Source organism: Corticium candelabrum, chromosome 13 (genome assembly GCF_963422355.1).
Source record: "Corticium candelabrum chromosome 13, ooCorCand1.1, whole genome shotgun sequence".
Classification (NCBI taxonomy): Eukaryota; Metazoa; Porifera; class Homoscleromorpha; order Homosclerophorida; family Plakinidae; genus Corticium; species Corticium candelabrum.
In genome coordinates, this window is record NC_085097.1 from 3255038 (window position 1) to 3277500 (window position 22463).

The following is a 22463-nucleotide window of genomic DNA, read 5'->3' on the forward strand; positions in this document are numbered from 1 at the left end:
TCGAGTCGTTTTTGCAGGACCTGGTAAGGAAGAGCGTTCAACAACCTTGATACATCGCATTCCATCAGTAGATAATACCCCAGTTATGAGATCACGGCGAGTTGCCACCGCGTGGAGAGCATAAGTAAACAGAGAAGTCAAGAGACTGGAAGAGTAAAAACGGCATAAGACCGTCCTGCTCGCCGTACGCAGCTCCGATATGTCCAGTACGTGAAACAGATGGCTTTCTCAGACTGTGTCCTAATTACCGGGCTATCGATGAAAAAGCAAGAAATGATGCCTTCTTTACCAGTAACCTCCTTGAAGACATTGATATCATGGATGGGGCGATATACTTTAGCACGATAGCCTTGGCCGGATGCTATTACCAGAATCAGGTGAACGAGGAAGGACAAACACAAAACAGATTTTGCTCTATGATCGGGCTATGAAAATTTAATGCAATGCCTTTCGGGCTTTGGCAGGGCCCTGCAACCGTCTGCAGACTCATAAACATGTCTCTAGGTCATATGACACCCAAGCAAGTAGCGCTGTATATGGACGACGTTTGCGTCATATTGGCCACATTTGAAGACCATTTCAACTGTCTTGACAACGTGTTTGAAGCACTGCTACACCAATTTCTTCGTCTCAGGGCAGATAAATGCCGTTTTGCAATGAGAGAGATCGACGTCTGCAGTCACAGGATTTCTGAAAACGGGTTACAACCAATTCCCACCAACACTGAAGCCTTTGCAGCACTCCAAATTCCCAGCACACCCGGCGAGGTCAAACGAGTTTATGGGCAACGGGCTGGTAGTACAAATTCATAGCACGATATGCCGAGCTGGAAAAACCGTTGATTCAACTTACCGAACAATGCCGCGATTTTTTTGGACCGAAAAATTCCACACTGCGTTTGAAGATCTCAAACACATACTAACTTCTGCACCGATACTCACCCACACATCCCCAAGCAGTCAATTTACCTTAACTACTGGTGCATCAGCCATTGGTTTCGGCGCAGAGATAACCCAAAGGACGTTCACGGGTTTTCAGTCTTTCCCTATTTCAGTCAAACACTGTCGAAAGCGGAACGGAATTATTCGACTTAAGACACGAAACTGTTTGCAATTTTCACAGCCATACGCCATTTTCTGCATCACATATTGGGGACGCATTTCATTCTCCGGTCTAATCATCAACTTCATAACGATCCTAAAGCCGGCAAACTTGGTTAGCAGAAACCGCTCCGTCGCGTCCTCACAATGTTTTGGTGTTCCAACGTAAACACAGCCGCGGCAGCTTACACTCACTCATGCACCCAATTCTTAAAACAAAAACTGCACATTAACGTCCACAGGCACCACTAACGGACCACCCACGACCAACCAGGCCATTCGAGACAGTGGAGGCCGATTTCAAGGACGGCTACCGTCTTCTGCTGATGGATGCCGTTCTATTCTGGTCCTGCAAGATCGATTTCAAAATACGTCGAAATGCATCCAGGGTCGCCTTACCACTGACATCACATGCTCAACGCTCCTGGCGTGGATAAGTTGTTATGGCGTACTCAATACCTTTCATTCAGAAAGAGGCTCGTGCTTCACCAGCTCCCAGCATCCGGAATTTCTGTACCCGCTTCGAAATCAAGCACACTCTATCGACACCAACACATTCTCAAGAGAATGGCGATGTTGAACGGCTCAATCGTACCATGGAGAAACCACTGACTAAAGTAGTCAACGAAGACCAACATTCCTGGGCCTAAAACTCCCGGACGTCAGCCTGGCCTACAATTCTGCATTTAACGACAGCATTGGGGACATTTCTTACATTTTCGTATTTAAAGAGTCTTTCGCCTCCTCACGGATGTTGCAGCCTATCGCGTTCAGCGACCGTCCCAGGACACCCCAACATGTCTCCGCTGACAGACACTGATGCCCGTCGGGATGTTACCAAAGATGTCTACGGCAATGTCACCACCTCGGTACACGCGTCCATTACCAAACAACGTAAATACCACACCCCACGCTTCCATCACCAGCCATAAAAACCGGGCAGGATGGTAATTGATCATCTCTCACAGATCCGTTGGAGCCACGCCAAGTGCCTTTCCTCTTCTTGGTCTGAACCGCATGTTATCGTTCGGCGCACATCCCCTGTCAACTACGTAATTCGACTGGCCAATGGCGGGCGAAGGTACTTCGGTGCACTACAACCGGCTGAAACCTTTTGTCGAACGTGACCCACACCTACACCTCCAGCCAGATGATGCCTCTACCTTCTCCAACTGTACCCCACATACGTCAACCCCAGCTCCGTCAGACGATGAAGGTGACGCTGCACGTATCACCACAGGAGAATCGACCTCAACTCCTCCGCTATGCACCCGTCAGCGGCCACGCTGGCTGGAGGACTATGCTTGACTATCCACTAAGGACTCAGACACTTAGTACTATAGTAGTCGGGAACGGACTTTTGTGTGGAGAGAGTAGTGTAGAGTAATACGGATTATTCGGAAAGTTTGGAGGTAACGCGGTATTTTTCTTGATTTCTGTTGTGGCGTTTAAAAGTTGAGTTGTACGTTACTTAATATAACACTGTTACTCAAATCCAAGGTGCCGAATCTACAGTAAGTAGAAGCTAGTTTGTGTCTACTAATAAAAGAGTTAGTCTGTCCGTCTGCCTTGTAACATCAATTGCGCCAAAACTGCTGCAACAATTGCAGCGAATGAAATCGTCGTTTTAAAGCCCAACTTAGAGATAAATTTCAGTTTTACGAGAAATGTCTTGAAGGGTCCCTTTCGAGGTCGAGAATCCTGTTACAGCTTTAGCACTTCATATTTTGCATAACTATCCTGTGATTTGCCGTCAAACGTCCCACAAAACAAAAAAGTTGTAGTGGTAAAGTTTGCAAATATCCGTTTGGTTTGAGCGACGCGACTCCATCTCTGTGTATTCTCACATACGGGAAACAGATTGCGTGATATTGCGCGCCATCTGTCCAACACTGTCTGACAACATGGGTCAGGTAATATCTATTTTTCTATAGCCTCTTTGAAACAAATACCTCACAAAATTGCTTTTTGTTAATTATCAAATATGATAAATTTAGCCAGAAAACGTAAAAACTACAGAAACATTGCATTTCAAGTATAAATATATGAACAAACATAATACATAGTAATAATATATTAATGCGAGTTAAAGTTCGGGACTTCATTAACGCGAGTCGCCAAGTATAATTACCCGACGCCCGGATTTCCGGGTGGAGGGTATAGCAGTCGTTCGATGACCCGACGACCCGACGACCGGACGACCTGACGACCGACCGTATATATAGTTGGTTAGCGAAGATGCAAATTACGCTATTCCGACCAATAGACGAGAAGTGGTGTCATTATTGACCAGTAGACGAACGTGATGTCATCATGAGTCTCCACCTCTCTTTTTTGGTAGCTGCTAACGAGAACTCGGCCATCGGGCGTCCGTCTTGTACATGGTGTTTAGTCCTTTGCTTTAAGGGTTTAGCACATAGAAAAAATGCCTATAGTTGACATTTGCACGTGTATGTTCCCCCAACAACAGGAGCGAGGGTGTGTAGCTGTAGCGGATTTGTAACATTTTGATTGTTCTACAGTGTTTCTGCATAGTGGTTCTGCAGTCTGCCAGCTTGGATTTTGGATTTGCGTGGCTGAGCGGCCGTGATGTTGTTGCAAAGATCACTATTGTCGTCTTCAACAGAAATTTGACGCTTGACGGGAATTTTGCAAAGGGAAACGTGCATTGTCCATACAACGTCTGTTTGGCGGACGAAGCGGCTCGGCTGACCTGTAAGTATGCTACTGCGTCTTTATTCATTTTTGTTTTACGGTATCCAAAGTCAGAGCGAACAGACACCTAATTAATCTAAACGTAAAAGTGCATGTTTTCCCACATTGATGTTTTGTTTTGGGTCCGGTTTTACCTCATAACAGCAACCAAAATTGCGGTTAGATGGATAGCTGTGCAAATACGGTACAGTGCACTGTAGGCGACGTCTAGCTAGAGAAGCGGCACAAACAACAAGACGCCTAGAGAAACTGCACAAAGAACGAGACTTTTACATTCTTGTGAGCTGGAAAATCGGTGGCGAGCTGCTTGTTTGGTCTACATTTGTAACCTAGGTTTCCCACCAATACAACAAACAGCACAATGATCACGCCGTTATTTCATAAAGTAAGGCGAAGATTACCAGCCGGCTTAGCATCGAGGCTCTCCGACTTGTAAAATTTGGCTTGTTCTATCACTTGGAAACACCTACATTTGTAGCATGCATTTATAAACAACGCTTAGCTAATCTAGCTGCATTTGCAACGTTCCCACATCCAATTTGTTAGCCACATCATGCGTTTCTGTCATACGATTTTGTCATAGCGCGACTAATTAGTTTCAAAGTGCCTACTGGCCGAGGGTTTGCACTTCTAGTGCTTCTTCATTATATACCGTAAATCTAGCTTTGTAGACACAATTGGTATTTAGATAAACAATTTAAACTGTATAAGCAATAGACAAATACATACAGAATATTCAGCTAGCAATGTTTAATATAATTATACTATTAGTTACTACTGTAGCCTAGAAATTCCAGACCAGAGAGCGCGTGAAGCGCTAAAACTATTCTGGACAACAACGATACTAATATGACTTCGGAAGTATTTATCAAAAGCAATACTAAATGGTAGTCTAAAAGTGTAGGATCGCTTCACCTAGATTAACATATCATTTGTAAATCATGTCATGGTACATCACGAACGAAGAAGAGACGTCTGCCGTGTTTGCGGTGATATCTTGGTGTACGGCATGAAACGACGACTCTTTGATTCTTCGGCAGACCGTTAGCTAGTCTAACTGCTCGACTAGCGAGACTACCGATCGAGCAGTTGTCAAAGGTGATGGTCTAGCGGCGCTGCTGTGCATGTCCTGTCATTGAAAAGATTGAAGAATTTAAGCTGAAACTAAAACTATAATGTGTGCGTGCACCAGAGTCTTCATCAAGGCTCTGGCGTCACCTAGCCGCCCACGCGGATTTCACACGCACGCAATCAGCGTTAGTGGATTAGAGTGCACTTGGCATAAGCAATTATTGATAGACCAATCAGAATTTACAACCGACATTCCGGTTCTAAGACGCTGGTTGGCTTAGAAATATATTTCCAAAATTTTATTACCGTTCTGGTCCAGACTAAAAGTTTGCGCGCCGGGCGCGCTCTCAGGTCTGAAAGTTCGAGGCTATTACTTGTGATGCATGCATAGAATTAGCAGTATGTACCATTGTGAGTAGGAATATTAACATCGCTACAGTAACTGACAAATCTCTACGAGATGAATTCACTGTCTATAGACAATAGCAAATATTAAAATAAATTTCAACTCACGTTCCATAGTCTATCTACTCCAGATAGAAGCTGTTCCATTCCCAATGTGCTATTGATTTCTAGCTTTTATTTGAAGCGACGTTCGACGTAATTTTACACCACCGGCGTAGGAACCGGGGGCCTGGGGGCTGGAGCTCCCTCGCTCACTGTAAGAATTGAAATTTTCTGATTTTGCAAATCTTTTTGTGGTCTGGCAAGCAAGCTATTTTTTGCTTACCCATAATGACATCCACGGTAGAGCCCCTATCCCGCTCGTGAACATATCTTCTTACGCCACTACACACATTGCTATTTAATTAACTTACCATAACACACTGAACCGTAATGTTTCTAACATTGATGTCACACAACTGGCGCTATGGTGCCACAGGTGGCACCAGAGCAACAAGCAAGCAAGGATTTGACACAAAGGCTTGAAGCTACTCAAGAAGATGCTGACGTCACGACAGTAACTGAACACAAGAGACCATGATCAAATGTACCATGACGATACATACATAACTCGTTGATATGTATTTACGTATATAAATGTGTGCATTTTCCTACGGGTTTAGGTTGGTACAGTAGTCAGTCTCGCCCACGTGTGTCTGAGTAGGCGTGTGATTTCTGTTGGGCACCGGAATGCGTTACCGGAAATTAAGGCACCAGCCATATCACAACTTGGCCACTTCTAGTCACCCGGTACAGTATCCTTCTTACAATCATCTCATCTACGTAAAAATAATTGATTTTAAAAATAGAATTTCGATAGTGCAATTAGCTATACTAGCCGTACCGTGCCGATATCAAAATAATGTCTCTCGTACAGGCGGACTATAAATTGCATGTATACCTATATGTATGGGTATTTATACTACAACCAGAGTGTGGCATTTGTAGCTCAATCGCGAAAGAGTCGTATTATGTGAATGAGTCACGAGTTACAGTGCAAATTACCTGAAGTAAGCAACTAGTGATCACACCTATTTCCATCTACCAAAGTACAAAGTATAAATGGGTAACTGGTCTTTGACTGGGCATGCAAGCAGCTACTGACCATGACTTTGGTAAAGTACTTTGGTGTCCTTCTCTCAGTTAAATTTGAAGTACATGGCCGTACTTGAGGAGATTGCCAGTGCAGGGCCAGAATGTCTTAGGGACTGAGAATGCATGACATAAAAAGGCAGATCCTGATACATCGCCGTGTTTCTACCACAACCAGAGTTGCGCAAACTCTAAAATAATAATGCTCAAAACAGACAAATCATCTGGCACTGCATGAAATATGGAATGAAAGCACACGTAAGCTAACGCATAAGCTTATACACGTACCAAATGTTGATTGAATTATACGTCTATTACGTAACCAGTCAAATATACAGATATAGAAATGAGATGCACACATATATAGTTTATATGCACACAGTGTATTCATTCGTATACCCGGAACATGCAGGAATCAGGTTTCCTTGAGATAAAACTCTAAGGCCAGGCTTAGACCTCTTTACCAAGTGGTTTCAGTAAACTGATTTAAGTTAATGACCAGCCTGTCTGCACATGCAGGCATATTCTAAAGCAATATTCTAGACGGATTTCCTAAATTCGTTTTGTAGCTAGGTTTACTAAATTTGGTTGAACTATCGGCTGAAAGTAGCGCGCGTGCGTGAAGATGACTGGCCCCTGCCGTTTCATGTTTGTCACCTATTATATTGTTGGTACTGCAATTGGCTCGAAGATAAAACCGTCATCAGAGAAATCAGCAGCTGCGTACTGAAGGCACCCAGATTCATATGCATGCTGAATTAGGAAACTCAGTGACAAATACTGTTGCCCTGACACGGCGGAAGAGCAGCCAAATCTATATCGCAGTAATAATCGTTGTAAGAATGATGCGCCCTTGCAAAAAAATTTGCGCGGATGTTTCGCATATCCGGGATGCGCAAATCCACAGTGAAAACCGTCGACATCTAGAACTGGATTAGTTTACTAACAAGGAGGGCGCATGCTCTAGATGTACCAACTCTAGTTTGCCGTGGTTTTGCGCTGCAATTTGGTCTTAGCGCTTCACGCAGCGCAAAGCGCCAGATGCGCACAGCCGTTAACTACGTCTACTTCGATTTTGGATATGACCGGCAGTGGCGTAGAAGATGTTCAAGAGGGAGGGACTCTACCGCTGATGTCATACTTCACCAGTATGCAAAAAATACCTCGCTTGCCAGACCGCAAACAGATTTACAAAAGTCAGTAGCACAAATAAATTTCAATATGCAAGGGGCTGCATCCCCTCCCAACCATTCCCCCGTTCCTACGCTTGTGTAATGTCCTCTATTGTGCAAGTTCGCTTGTTTCGCAAGTTCGCAAGTTCGCAAGTTCGCAAGTTCGGAAATGGTGATACAGACAGCTTTTACTGCATATCAAGTTGTGCGTATTGTAATATCAAGAACCGTTTCGCATAACGCGTTACAGAGTTGAGAACATCACTTTAGTTTTCACTTATATAACAGCGTCACTTAATACAAACAATGGCTTACTTCAGCTAATGCAATTTGTCCCAAGCAATGCACAGTATAGCGTTTACACTGGTAATTTCTATCTGAGACATACATGTTTATAACATCACGTGTGTTGTCATTCAAGCTACTTCTAACCATTACCTACAGCGGGAATTAGGACGCTAAGTACAAACTTAGAAATGTTTGTGTATACACCGTATCCTGCCATGCAAGCCGTGGAAAATCCAAAGCTGATTATTCCGCAAAGAAAAAATCGGTTGGTATTGATATCTTGACACATCATGGGACCTCCGCTATCTCCGCGACAAGCATCCGTTTGATTGCCTCGAGCACATAACATGCTGTCTGTAAGATTTCCGTGCGTATAGAGTCGATCGCACTGTGACTTACTTTGTATAATAACTGTAGTCTCTCTCAAAACTGGAGATAAGGCAAGGTGAGATGAAGTGTATTTTCCCCATCCAATAATAATAACTCTCCGACCAAAGTGAACATTTGATGAGTTTTGGTAATAAATGGGGTCCTGATACAAACAGATTGGTCGAACAAACCTGCTGAAGGTAACATTTCTGTCTAGACGTAGCAAAGCAAAATCATTGTCATACGTGAATGGATTGTATCCTTTCATTATTGCTGTGCTGACGTTTGCTGTGTAAGTCTGTTCGTGTGGATTTTTTAGATACAAATATTGTTTGCCAAGTTGAACTCTCACTAATTCTTGAAAAGTTCCTCGTTTGTCGAAAATACAATGAGCAGCAGTTACGATCCATCGGTTGTTAATAAGAGAACCTCCACAAAAAAAACTCCATATTGAAGCAGATTTCAATTTATAAATCGCCACCATCCATGGCCACGCTCCATACGCCGATTTATCTCCTTCGTATATGCGAGAATGAAACCCAGGTAACCCAGAGATACCACACTGTTCCCTTATTGGCTCTGTCACGCAAAAGCTCCAGTTAGACAAAAAAATTCAAATAAATTTCAAATATCTAAAGCAAATTAGTTTTCTTACGTGGAACGATGCTTAAAGTGAAGTTGCGAAACAAGCGGAACGATTTGACCAGAAAAACGTGTCTGTCACTTGGTGAAGAGGCAAGTGCGTGTAGCTCCTCTTCGTTAACATCAGATCCTATTCCAAAAGCGAATACTTCTACTGCGTTCTTTTTCAAACGTTTGACTGTAGCCGCAATGCTCGGACCCATGTTCCTATAACCGTCGGTCAGCAAAATAACAACTCGCTTTGTGTATGTCAATGATCTCCCGGATGTCTTGAACATTTCTACTGCACGTAAAAGTGCCTGACCAGTATTAGTACCTCCATCGTTCTTATACCCAAAGTTTCTCACTGAGCGATTGAAATCACCAAAATTGTTTGTCAGAATTGAAATGACGTGTATTTTATAGCCAAATGCAATAGCGCCTACATTTGTATGCAATGGCGAAACGGGAAAATGTCGAGCTACCATATTTGGAAACGGTTTCAAGGTTTTTTCAAAGTGTCGTCGAGTAATGCTTGCTGACGTGTCCATCACAAAAATGAGATCTAATGCAACGTTCATTCCTCCATCGCTGTCCTCAGCATACTTTGTTTTGATCTCGGCCATAGGTTGAGCGGCAGCTGTGAATGTGATTAAACGGTTAAAGAAATTATCCTGAAATGATGAAAGTAAACGACTGGAATCCTTGAAAGTTGCAGAAACAACTATAAGCAACGCAAGTAAAAATTATTAAGCATGATGGTATAGATTGCATCACTATTAAAATCTATCCAAAAATTAATATTACTAAATACAAATACATTGCTAAACTGCAATTTGTTGTACAGTATATGTAAGTACAGCTATATGGTGATCATAATTCACGATAACTTCAACAAGTGACCACAGCACAATTTGAAAACAAACACTGTCCTTAAGCGAGACATGTCCAGTATTTCGCAGAAGTCTTTCCATATTCAATGGTTTTTAGTTTTCAATGTTATAAATTAGTACAATTTTCCTTCAATTTTTGTATGTCGTTGACTTGGTAACTCCATATTTTGTCCGTAACACATCACAGCGAAAACTTCTTTTCAACTTTCTTGACAATTTGGACCGTTCCTACCTGAGTAAGAACGGAACGCTCTTGGTTAATCAATTTTAAATGCCCAAGAAATCGATATTGTTAGAGTGAATGTCAGTTGAAAAAGATGTGAAAATATGGGAAGTCTTGATAATGAATGTTTATGTATTTACACTAGCAAATGATAAAAGATTTGAAGTGCATTGTCCAAAAGTCCATTGCAAATACTAATTATTGTCAAAAATATTTTATTCAAAATTTTTATATTGGAAGCTGAAACATGAAAACTGTAAACGAGCTAAACGCCTTCGCGTCATCAAGCTACGCATATCAGCGTTTGATAAATCTTCTAAGGGGCCATCCACATTTCTCGGCATTTTCACGAGTGTACAAACGTAGACTTTTTTGTTCCCCCCGTCACCGTTCCCCTTCCATGACATTTTACGGGGAAAGTACTGATTTGATATTTATAGATGATTAAATAGGCCCATAATTGATATATTCTCTCTTCGTCCTCATCTATAGCTTCCAAAAACTTCTTTCAAAATGACATCCTTCTCCTCATCCCTCTCAACCTTCCAAAACTCATTGACCTTACTCACAATATCATACTTCCCGTAGTTAACTGTTATTCAGATAAAAGAAAGCATTGGAAAAAGCTGATAGGCATTGACAAGGTGTGTATGGACAGATCCGACGCATTTGGTCAACTCTGCCGGCCTCTCTACGTTTTCCATCAAGACACGAGATGAGAGAAATCCTGATATTGCTGATTAACATGATGCGAAAACTGCTCTTAAATATTATCAGAATGCTTGTTGGTTTGACCACGCTTATCTGTGTGCAATAACATTGAATTACCTCGATGAAAACGTCCTGCGCATGAGCTAGAAAAGAATTTTTACAAAGCGTACGGCTGATTTTGTTCCCTTTTCCCAACGTAGGTTTTGTATGCTCGTAAAAATGTCGAGAAATATAGATGGCCCTAACCGCCGTCAATTGTAAAGAAAATTATATAACATACATAATTATTTGACTTATTATAAAATTTCCGGCTATGTGTCAATATATGAAAAATAGGTTATCAGTGTTGTTTGCTCATAAATCTATGTATTTTACAAAGGTAATGTAGAATTTAAAATATCAATGCTGTGCTTTTAAGTTAACAAGTAACAAATATTAACTCTTGTACCTTGTTTGATGCAAGTCGGAATAGATGGACTCCAAGTTCTATTTGCAGTGCAAGCGGCAATATCTTCTCCTACCAACGTGTAACCAATGTTGCAAGAAAATGTGGCTATACTGCCCAAGACGATATCAGTCGCTGTAAATTTTCCATTTGGTAGAATTGGGAAAAAGCAACGAACAGCTGTAGTAACAGCGCGATATGTTTATGTAATTTGCAAATTGTCAACGCTCGAGACGTACCCAAACAATTCGCTTGACTTCGAACGTAAATCGTCCGCTCACCAACAGAGCAGACGGCTTGCAAAGTACCGTGAGCATAGTAGCCTGTGTCACAGACCAGCCTAACTATAATTCCAGTGCCATTACTCTTGAAAAGAAATTTTCCATTACGAACTGACAATGATGGAGAGCACTTTAGTTCTGTAAACGCAAAAACAAACAACAATCATACTACTTATATTCACAACAAAACATGCTGTCACGATATACGTAAACACACGGCGTCTCCACTCCAAGATCTAGAAGATAAACATTCTCTCCGATTAGAACCGACGAGTGTGTAGCCTGAGTCGCAATTCACTGACACGATTGTACCTACTCTTGTTTTAGTAGAGTTCAGTTGACCATTTGCAATAAAAAGACTTTCACAAACTGACACAAAAAGACACAATATGACACATGTAATTAAGACTACCCAATGAGGCAACGCACGCGCTCACGCTGCATTACTGTAAACGCATTTATTAAAGCCTAGTGTGCGCTAAGCAGGAGCGGTCATACCAAAACTAACTCACGCTAAGCAAATTTTCCTTAACAACTGCAACACTGAAAACTTGTCAAATAATCGTAGCTGCTCCTCGCTAGCACCCATAACTCTGCAATCAGAAACTTCTAAATATCGAGCAATTTGATGACCCTGAATAATTAATGCACCGCACAATGTCGTAAACAATATATTAGTTATTCACCTACGCCTAAACCGATAGTATTTGCTAATGAACAAATGGCAAATTCCACTATTTTAATAAACTTTGTACGGCTATATAGATGTGCGGCCGATGTACTTTTGATGCCCTGATTTTTCTCCTACTCTTCTGCAAGAGATAGAGTAAAGTATATATGTAATATTTTTTCAATGTATCCAAGTGGATAGCAAACAGTCGGTGATCAAAACAAAGTTATTTTGGTGAAGAATCAAACCTAGGACAAGCAACAGAAATTGGAATTGTGTGTACTTAGTCTTTAGTCAGCACTTCCGTTTTATTATACTATGGGTAGGCCACAAAACACTTTCTCCAGCAGTGTATTTAGTATTAGCTATTACATAGGTAGCTGGTGTTTATGGCATTTATTGACACGAGGCCTCACGGGATTATCAACGACACAATTGACCAAGCCGGAGGCGAGGTTCAATTATAGATGTGATAAGCCCTGAGGCGGAGGTGTCGATAATGCCATAAATACCACATAACCATGTAATATGTAATTTATTGTATGGGCGTGGTCTTGCATCAACTTTCAACAACAATTCTGTGATTGGTAGATGCCAGTGGCTGTGTAGTTTTGAACTGTAGCCCGCGTAGCTAGCTTGCATCATGACTTCAGCAGAACTAGTTGTTTTTGGCCAAGCTAACGACAGCGATGACGATTTCCAGCCGAAGAAGAAAAAAAGAGGTTTGGAGATGCCACGGATGACTCTACTCTAGCAGAGTACAGAAACCATACGTCCTGCGCAATACCAAACCTTCGACCAAATGGGCTACATCTGTCTTCATGACATGGTTCAGTGGGGTAGGAAGCGTAGCGGCTGGGGCGGCCATGGCCGCCCCACTTTTCAAAAAGTGGCTTTCCGCCAGCTGCTCATTGCCGGTAACTTCCGTTGTTAGCTGTGCCGATTAAATAAGTAATATATTTCCAGCATTCTTCACAGGTAGAGTACGAGACAGCATGAATGCGAGCGAACTTAACGTGCGCTAGACTGCTTGTTGTACATCGCACAGGCGCGTCTGTTATATGCACGTGATCACCGCCACGTGGCCTTTCAGAGACTCTGATTGGCTGTGTGGAAGGCGTGGCTATGCTGTGGTTGGACTACGAGAATGGGTTGTCACGCCTCCGCAACTGCCACTCCAAGGCGCGCGGCACTGCCTCCGGTGTCACACACAGTTACGCGCTGGAGGAAGCGTTACAAGCATCAGGAAAAATAGATGTAATGAGAATGAAGCGTACAAAGACTCAGTCATCGTAAGAGGGGCCCATTCAGGAACCACACACGTTGTGACAATGACCCGACAGCCATCAGCAGCACCTCCTGTGCTGATTAAATAAGTAACGTATTTCTAGCAGTCTTCACATGTAGAGTTTTTCAGACAGTGATAATCAGTTAGTTTCTGAGCCAGTTTCAGCGAAATGTGAGCTTTCAATCAATATTAATTAATATAACGAACATATAATACATACATAATACTGATGATAATACATGTACAATACAAGACAGAATCAGATTCTGTAGAACTTGCTTGTGGGCTTTGCTCTAGCTTGACTGGCTTTGCTGTGCTGGACCTTTGCCATGAACAACGAATTCTCTTGCAAATTGGTAATATACAAATTTGTTGTTCATGGCACAAAGGTCCAGCACAGCAAAGCCAGTCAAAGCCAAATTTTATGTGTATGATTGTGTTTACGGTCTGGCTACGCGACTTTACGTTTAGCGCACGTTAGGCCATATATCTGGTTTTTGCTGGACTCGTGTTCGTCACTAAATGTAAGTATAATTCTTTTTTGTGTGTACTAAGGACATCTTCGTATACAATTTTTTGCATACCAGTGCCTAGACACGATAGTTTGCGTGCTACGGCGTGCCAATCTAGATGCTTGCTAGATGTCCAGTGGCGTAACCAGGCATGTTTCGACGTTGCCCAGAAACCCTCCAAGAAGGTGGGTGTGTCTACTGCATCACCTAAGCCCCTCTTCCGATTTGCGAAATTGCAGGTCTTTAAAAATTTAATTACGATGAAGAAGCGAGAACAGTCGTCGGTATTGTCACCGTCGTTTGGTTTCGTCAAGAAAACGGAAGATGAAGCTGAAACAACAGGTAACTCGTTTGTTGCCTGTATTTTGCGCTACTAGGTTATTTGTAGGTCAGTTGTAAAGCATGCATTATGGGGTAGCTGACCTGCACTTAAGTTCATCAAATAGAGCTCATATCAATTAATCTTTGTCGCAACAAGTCCCGGCAGTCGTTTCCGTTTGTCTTCCGCGTCTTCTTCCGTACTTTCTCAACCGACTTGCAGTGAACAGTCAACCCCGGTTAATTCAGCAGCCTGCTGCAGCCAGTCTAACAATTGCCCTGACCTAGGAAGGTACGGTACGGATTATTTTTGCTCACTCACTGATGAAAGGAAGTACTGGCTTCTTAGTAACGTCTTCCGGCCAACTTCCGAATTCAAGTTTCCTAGCAAGAAAGAGTACGGTAAAACCAGGTCATTTCAGCATCCATGGTTAAAAGAGTACCCCTGGTTGACCTAATAGCGGATATTCGATGGGGGCTTCTGTGTGAACTGTGTTCTCTTTGCCAAAGGCCAATTGTTCCATGGACAGTTGGTAACAACTCCTCTAACATGTTTTACTCGTGCGAAACAAACACTTCAAGAACACAATGTGCAGGCGACTGACAGAGTAGCAATGGAGGATTCTGCGGTATACATAGGCCAAATGGAGGACGGGCATTCGTCTGTTGAGCAGCAGTCGCAAACTCAAGCTTTCGATGTCATTCAGAGAAACAGAGCCATTTTGAGGAGTATTCTCAAAGCAGCTAGATTCTGTGGTAGACAAAACATTGCAGCTGTTTACGATCTATACACGTACAACGAACCCGGACACGTGCAGATGTCGTGCGCTAACGCATGCGCAATGACTCCAGTTTTAGTAGGCGCGGTTTCTTTGGACTATAGTGGAAGGGTCAATTGGATGAGTGATAAGTAGGGCTGCAGGGCCCTAGGAGCTGCGAGTCGGTGCGACCAGAGGCTCTGAATATGCATACGTGTACAACTAGGACCACAGCTTCGTATGGTAGCGCACGCTAAATGATTACGCTTTCTAACGCGCGTTAGGCCGCACCACTTTTTAATTGCTTCCTACGCCACTGTGGTTTAACTCTCTAACAAGAGAGGAATAAGGACCATCATCTCCAGAGAACATCCAAACTTCCAAAGACGGTGCACTAGTCAACAAAAGGCTGAGTCTGTTCGTGATAGAAGCGAGGAAGGTCTGTGGTGATCGTTACCCACCTCGTACTCTTCATCAGCTACTATGTGCATTTCAAAGGCACATGCAATACAATTCTGAAGCAGCTTCAACTGTTTTGACAAGGACAACACTACCTTTTCAGGTTTGCGTTCCACATTTGACCGCGTTTGCACACAGAACTGCACCAAAGCGGAATTGGCACCAACAAGAAGCAATCAGGATATTTTACGGTTGACAAGGTAGAAATTCAGTCGCAAAAGGGCGCAATGAATACAGACACCTCGCTGGGACTGCTCCGAGCAGTGCTGTTCTACAATGGAATGAATTTTGCTCTAAAAGGTGGCGAAGAACACAGGTCTCTAAAGTGGTCTCAGCTAACCCGTTGTTGTCAGATTTCAGAGGGCAACTGAGCAATGTCTTCTATGTTTACGTAGGAAATGGATAAAAAAAACAACGCCGGAGGAGCAGCACACTTGAAAGTAGCGAACAAAATTATCCAGCAGCACTCCAATCCATCGCTAGGTAGCAGATGCCATGTACGTCTCCTAGGTCTATACAAAAGCAAGCTGCCAGCAGGATTCTCGGAGAATGCATTTTTCTACCGCCCGCTGAGCCACAGCTCCTCGTTTGGGCCTTGGTACAGTAAGCAAGTTTATGGCCACAACAAACCGCAGAGTGCCTTGAAACAGATGTGTTCAGAAGCAGGCATTGCTGTTCGATCCAATCACGCTCTCAGAGGCACAGCGGCCACTCGAATATTCCAGTCAGTTGTACCAGTACACCTAATTCAGGAACCTTCCAGCCATCGGAGCCGCAAGCCCTCAGAAAATACCAGAAGGCTTCAGACAAACAGAAAGTTGCGGTCAGCATAGTCTTGGCTACTGTGGAAAGTTTCCAGAAATGCATGAAGCCAACACCCGCTAGTGACGACAAAGAGAACAACCCCAGCAATGCTCCTGAATGGGACAGCTCATGTGAAGCAGCAACACCTGCACTCTCCTTCCACTTTCAAATTCCAGCGTTACATTCTACATGGGCAACAAGCAATAAATAACTAGTTTGTGCTTGTAACCTTGCTGACGCAATTAGTAGAGGTAATAGGTGTTATGTGACTGCCCTAAGTGTGTTGTGTTATGTTTGGTAGCTAATGGCTTGTGAACGTTTGTGTAAGGGAAAGGTGCTAATAGTATAAATGGCATTTAGTGTATTGCATTAGAGCCTGATGTTTACTTTAAAATATACCCAGGGTATATTCTGTTACCATGACAGTGGGTGGATTATCGGTTATATTCTACCTCCACGTGACCTGTACAATCGCTATAACTGGCTCATATTGCGTACTTGACCACGCCCATATGATAAATATGCATGTATAGATGGGACTGTGCATCATTAGATTGCGTTATAGTTACAGCACTACTTGCTGGTATATAGACTTGCTATAATTGTATATGTGCTGAAGACGATGTATTGATCTAGAACAGCAACGTTTGTTGAATTGTTAACGCTTATGCGAAACTATAGAATCTGTACCTGACTACGTTAGTTACACAATGTTAATCACAAACGATTAAATACTTACTTTCAGTTACCAACAATGAAACACGAAGCCGGGATGTAAATCGCCGAAAACTCTCTGTTGTTCTCAGACTTTGTGAAGCAAAACCCATGGTGGTAATAGACGTAAGAACTAGTCTGAAAGGTAGCAGTCGACCTCTAAACGTTGCATTAAGTTGTTTACTCGTCGTTACTGTCACACTGTCAAATTTCTCCAAATTAAAATCAATGAAGTCAAGATATGTTGGTTGTGATGATGAAGCACACACAGTCCACGTTCTTTTAGTCGATACGGGATATGGTTGAGGATATCCTGGAGAACGTATGTGATCTACAATATTTACAAGTTTGTATAAAGTTATTTATAATCAAAGATGCAAAACTCTTGACATTGTCATATGTATCTTACCAGTACTCATAAAAGAAGCAACGAAGTCCGAGAAATCCAGTTGGTATCTGCTGATATATCTAACGAAAAGAGATTTACTGCATGACACGACGGATTCGTTTTCGTAATTTCCATTCAGTGACGCAATGACAGTGCCCGACGAGTCTCTATCGTGAACAGTAACCAAGTCTCCCAGATTTGCAGTGTGCAGCGAGTGAAAAGTAATGATCATCTTCAGACCAAAATTGCCTTGAAGATTCCATCCGCAATCACTGTAGGCTGTGGCATTGCCAATTATAAGCCATCCGCTAAACCCGACAAGGTCTAATGGAGTTCCACCGCAAGGATCTACAGCTAACAGTAAACATAACATTACCTATACCAAACGCTAACCCTAAACAAAACAAACAAACAATCGCCATGCAAGTTCAAATCATCTTTGTAAATGCCAACAAACACTTCATACTGAAACAAGCAGTTTCTCCACTCCAAGCTTTCGAAGATAAACATTCTCTCCGTTTAGAACCGACGAGTTCGTATCCTGTGTGGCACTCCACTGACACGACTGTGCCTAAGCTTGTATCAGTAGAGTTCAGGTAACCATTAGAAATATCAAGTCTTTCACAACCTGAAACGATATATGCTTCAGCAGTCTTCATGCATACATAGAACTTGACAGCACGTTTTGTATAATTTCAGTGACGGATTCAAAGGTATTTCTAGTTTTTTCAGTAAGAAAAGACCAGACAGAAAACGATTTACTAGTAAACTGAAGCTAATCACGACTGACCGACCACCCGTAACTCATGGTTTATAGCTTAGAATAGTAGACTTAATAATTTCATAATATTCTAACAAATGTTGAATATGAACTTCACTAACATTGCCAGCTATGATGTACTAATAGTATTCATAAACACATTCAAACTCACAATTACCCAAAAATGAATCATAAAGGATCGTTCACATGCCTCTTATGCACATGCATAACTTGATGACAACGGTGTAGGTTATCAATTGCTTATTCATAAAATTTAGTATTTCCTAAAAATTTGTTTATGTTAAAGAGACTAATTTGGCAGTAGGGAATCCGGCCGAAACAGAATGGCACGTGCCACGTTTGAAACTCTTTTTCATGATTTTAGTTCATAATATCTGAGGCAATTAAGACCGCAGTTGGAAATGCTCAATAGCTGTCTGGATTACCAACCTTTTATAACTGAGAATGAATTGTCTCAAGTTGCTATTTATTTACAAAAATATTCTTCTTATGAGGTCATTTTAAAGACATTCGTTTCCACGTTGCCGAGAAGGATGTTGCGTTGAAGTCCATTTCTTGACCGTAATGAAATCTAGCTTTCCTTCATTTTGTATACATTAGAAAAATAGAAGTTGGGGGCGTTTTATGTAAGTCTTTTGGTGCATCAGCTTTTTCACATGCAGTCTGAGTATTAAAGGACAAAGCCATATCTCATGTGTTTTGAACCCACGTCCAGCAAAGATCCGCCACTGTGCTCCTCTACCATTAGATTATAGCTGCTTACACTAATTTAGCTTTGTAGTCACAGCATTACCTTGTTTGACGCAAGAAGGAATAGCTCGACTCCAAGTTTGATTTGAACTGCATGTAGCGTTTACTGCTCCCACCAGAGTGTAACCAGTATTGCAAGAGAATGAAACAGTACTCCCAAAAGTAATATTGGTCTTTGTGAATGCTCCATTAGGTAGACTCGGCACAAGGCAACGTTGAACTGCAGTAACAAGATGTTTTACTGTAATATGTTTCATAAAGAAAGAACGTCCTAAACGTGATATACTTAAACATTTCGTTGGACCTCGTACTCGTAACTGGCGATGGCGATAGATGCCAAACCACTGACAATAGCGGTGAATATCCTTAGCATAGTAGTCTGCGTTGGGGTGAGCATAGTATCCTGTGTCACAAACCAACTTTCCTTCTACATATCCGCGAGAAGTTAGGATATATGTAAAATTTCCGTTGCTGGCCGATAGTTGCGGCAAACAGTGTGGTTCTATATATAACAAATACAGATGAACAAAAATTCAAAGTTTAATTTACTTTTGTAAATATGGTCACTTTACCTACACATGTTGTGTCTCCTTTCCAATATACACCCCAGGCTTTCCAAGGTAAACATTCTCTCAGGTTAGCACCCACAAGTGTGTAGCCTGCGTCGCAATTCACTGATACGACTGTGCCTACGATCGTATCAGTAGAATTCAGTTGACCATTAGCAATAACAAGACTTTCGCAACCTGCATGAGAAATACGACGCAAGAGCAATTTACACACGTACCATTGCAGCATGTAATACGCAGCGCATACATACGTGAATGCATTTTAAGTGATAAAACTGGGATTTGTGACTAACTATAAAGCCAACAGCTCATGTCAAACATTATACAACTCTTCCGATTGTACCTGAGATATTTGCTTCTATGCTACATGCTGCATGCTGCATGAACAATTACAGTTAGAGTCAATAAACTATATTACTTAAGCTACGTACTATGCAGCCCTCAGCTTTGAGTACAGAAATGTATACGGTAAGTGTTGTCACAAAAGCCGTGTGTATGACTATAATATACCCCTCAAATAGCAAATACACATGTACTGCTGCAGCCCTTCTCAGTTTCTTTGCCTATTGCAGGCAAGGCTCAGTCACAACCCTCAACCATTTCTTGACGACATGACACCTCCCACATGATTGCATAATAGAGATCTGCGTTTCCTAAGTCCTGCACTTGTTGCAATCTTTTTTGTTCTAAAATCTTCTTACAATCTATGGATTCCCTTCTCCTGCAATTGACTAATGCAATTTATTACATAAGCGAGTGCATAGACTTGTTCTAACACAAATATCAGATTGCGCCATAGATTGTGTCACTATTTGATTTGTCTCACACATCTTGTTTTTGAAAAGATGACAGATGTAAAATATCTGCATATTTCGGCTTTCTAAAGACTAAAAAACTTCTATTGTAAACGTTAGTGTATGTAACCGTTCGTCTGCTGAAATTCAAGTGTGGAGCAAAGGCGTGGTAATCAATCTGTGATAAAATATTACAATTAATTCGAATTTGATTATATTAAATTAAAGAACATATTTTGTTATTGACATTATCAAGGTTTATTCGACAATTGCTGTGTTTTGCATACTATTTAGCTAAGATCAAAATAGCAAAACGCTTTTCGACCAACCTTAAGCCGAGTTTACATTATTAACACGCAAGATCCGACATGTCTGCATTTGCATCTTGCATCTCCTGGCATAATTTTTCTGTTCACTTTAAACGTGCATTTACATTAAGCTCGTTTGCGTCTTACGTCTCCAGGTTAGCGTTGTAGATTTTCATGACTTGCAACGACGTACTTTAACGCACAACATTGCAATGTCTTACGAAGAAGCTGTTTTTACTTATACTGCAACCCCGATTGTAGCGCTTGCTGTGTCGAAAACTACAACAGAGAAAAGAAAGAGAGAATGGGTCGCTGCAGTTCCTGTCACAAGATGCAGCAAGGACTTTATCGAAACTTGGTAGAGAAACGCGTCTCGGCGATCTCAAAATACAATGATACAAAGGAACGCTCTCAATTATACGTTCTTCCGTCAGACAATACAAAAGTCTGTACTCCACAAGCGAGATTCATATAAAAACGCGAGACGCAATACGCAAGAATAAGAGCCTACTCTATTTACTTGGGTTTCTTTACGTGTACTTCCGTGTCCGCGTTTTACGTTCGGCGTTCTAATGTGAGCAGACACTCAAATACGTAAGATAACGCAAAAGCACGTGAGGAGCAAGTTACACCTCCTTACGTCTCTAATGTAAACCTGGAATGAGGCAATGGTGTGTCTATTAAGATCGCCACTTCTTTTCAATAGCTTCAAGCTATTAGTGCACAACTGCACTGATTTAGCATTCCGTTATTGGACGCAATTACTCAACGCTAGTCACTAACGTATACTTACTTCGAATGTGCGACGATGAAATGCCAAACTGGGCCGAAAATCGCCGAAAACTCTTTCCTTTTCCCAAGCTGTCCGAGGTGAAAACTATCGTCGTCATGGATGTAACAACTAATCTGAATGGCAGCGCCAATCGACCATGCAATTTTGTAATAATTCTTTTAAACGGCACTACTTTCACATAGTCTGATTTCTCCAAATCAAAGTCTGTAAAGTCAAGATACGTTGGCTGCATTGGTAAAGCACACACTATCCACTGTCTTCTTGTCCGTGAAGGATATGGTTTAGGATAATCTGGAGAAGTTATGCGATCTAAAATGTACAAGAAACTGCACTAATTTATAATTATAATATCAAACATGACATTCGTCTCTTACCAATAGTCGTAAACGACGCAGTAAATGTCAACGTGGACGCTCCGTAAACGTTGCTATGTCTAACAAAGAGAGATTTACTACAAGATACGACGGATTGTATATCTCCATTGCCAAAGAGTCTGGTAATAACAGATCCCGACGAGTCTCCATCAAGAACTGTAACAAAGTCGCGCCAATTTCCATTGCTCTGTATGGCCAACTTGACCATCACTTTAAAACCAACATTGCCATGAATTTGCCACTGGCAGTCGCGGTTAGAGGCATCGTTGACAAGTTGAAACGTTCCGCTGAAACCGAACAAATCTGATGGACTTCCATGGCAAGGGTCTACAGCAACAAAGAAGATATAATGCAAGAATGCATACGAATAAATTAAAAGCAAACAGTCTGTGTGTATGTGTGCGTGGCCACGTGTATCTCTGCCACCCCGGGTACAATCTCCATCAAATTTGGTTCGCGCACGCCTAAATGATGCATTTCAACAATAAGGCTGTCGTCGTGTTCTGGAGTTCTCTCGGGACGACTCGATAACCTGCCTATGGAAACCGTCTCCACTCGCGCGCGAATTTCTTTTTAACGGCGCTTGGGATCTCCAGAAAATTTGAACTGTCCGTTCGAGAAGTTGGACGCACGCACGAAGTGTGTCGTTTATTGCCGGCGACGGCGATAAAATCAAGACATTTTTAGTACATCGGGGTGCTTAAAAGATGCTGCTACCTTTGTCTAACTTTGTACGCGCGTCGAATACCTGCAACGGT

At 42.0% G+C, this 22463-nt stretch overlaps 2 protein-coding genes across 2 annotated transcripts; both read right to left on the minus strand.

Moving 5' to 3' along the window:
* Positions 1-7797: 7797 nt before the first annotated feature.
* On the minus strand, positions 7798-12963 carry LOC134188511 (complement C2-like). The gene is made up of 7 exons (XM_062656673.1): positions 12888-12963; positions 11633-11794; positions 11384-11563; positions 11148-11324; positions 8907-9596; positions 8497-8830; positions 7798-8442 (listed from the first exon to the last, which is right to left on the minus strand). The coding sequence occupies exons 1-7, from the start codon at positions 12961-12963 to the stop codon at positions 8022-8024; spliced, it is 2040 nt and encodes a 679-aa protein (XP_062512657.1). The 3' UTR covers positions 7798-8021.
* A 3836-nt stretch (positions 12964-16799) lies between these two features.
* LOC134188512 (cubilin-like) lies at positions 16800-19264 on the minus strand. Its single transcript, XM_062656674.1, has 7 exons — positions 19210-19264; positions 18911-19138; positions 17803-17964; positions 17358-17690; positions 16974-17279; positions 16925-16928; positions 16800-16866 (listed from the first exon to the last, which is right to left on the minus strand). The coding sequence occupies exons 1-7, from the start codon at positions 19262-19264 to the stop codon at positions 16800-16802; spliced, it is 1155 nt and encodes a 384-aa protein (XP_062512658.1).
* Positions 19265-22463: the final 3199 nt, after the last annotated feature.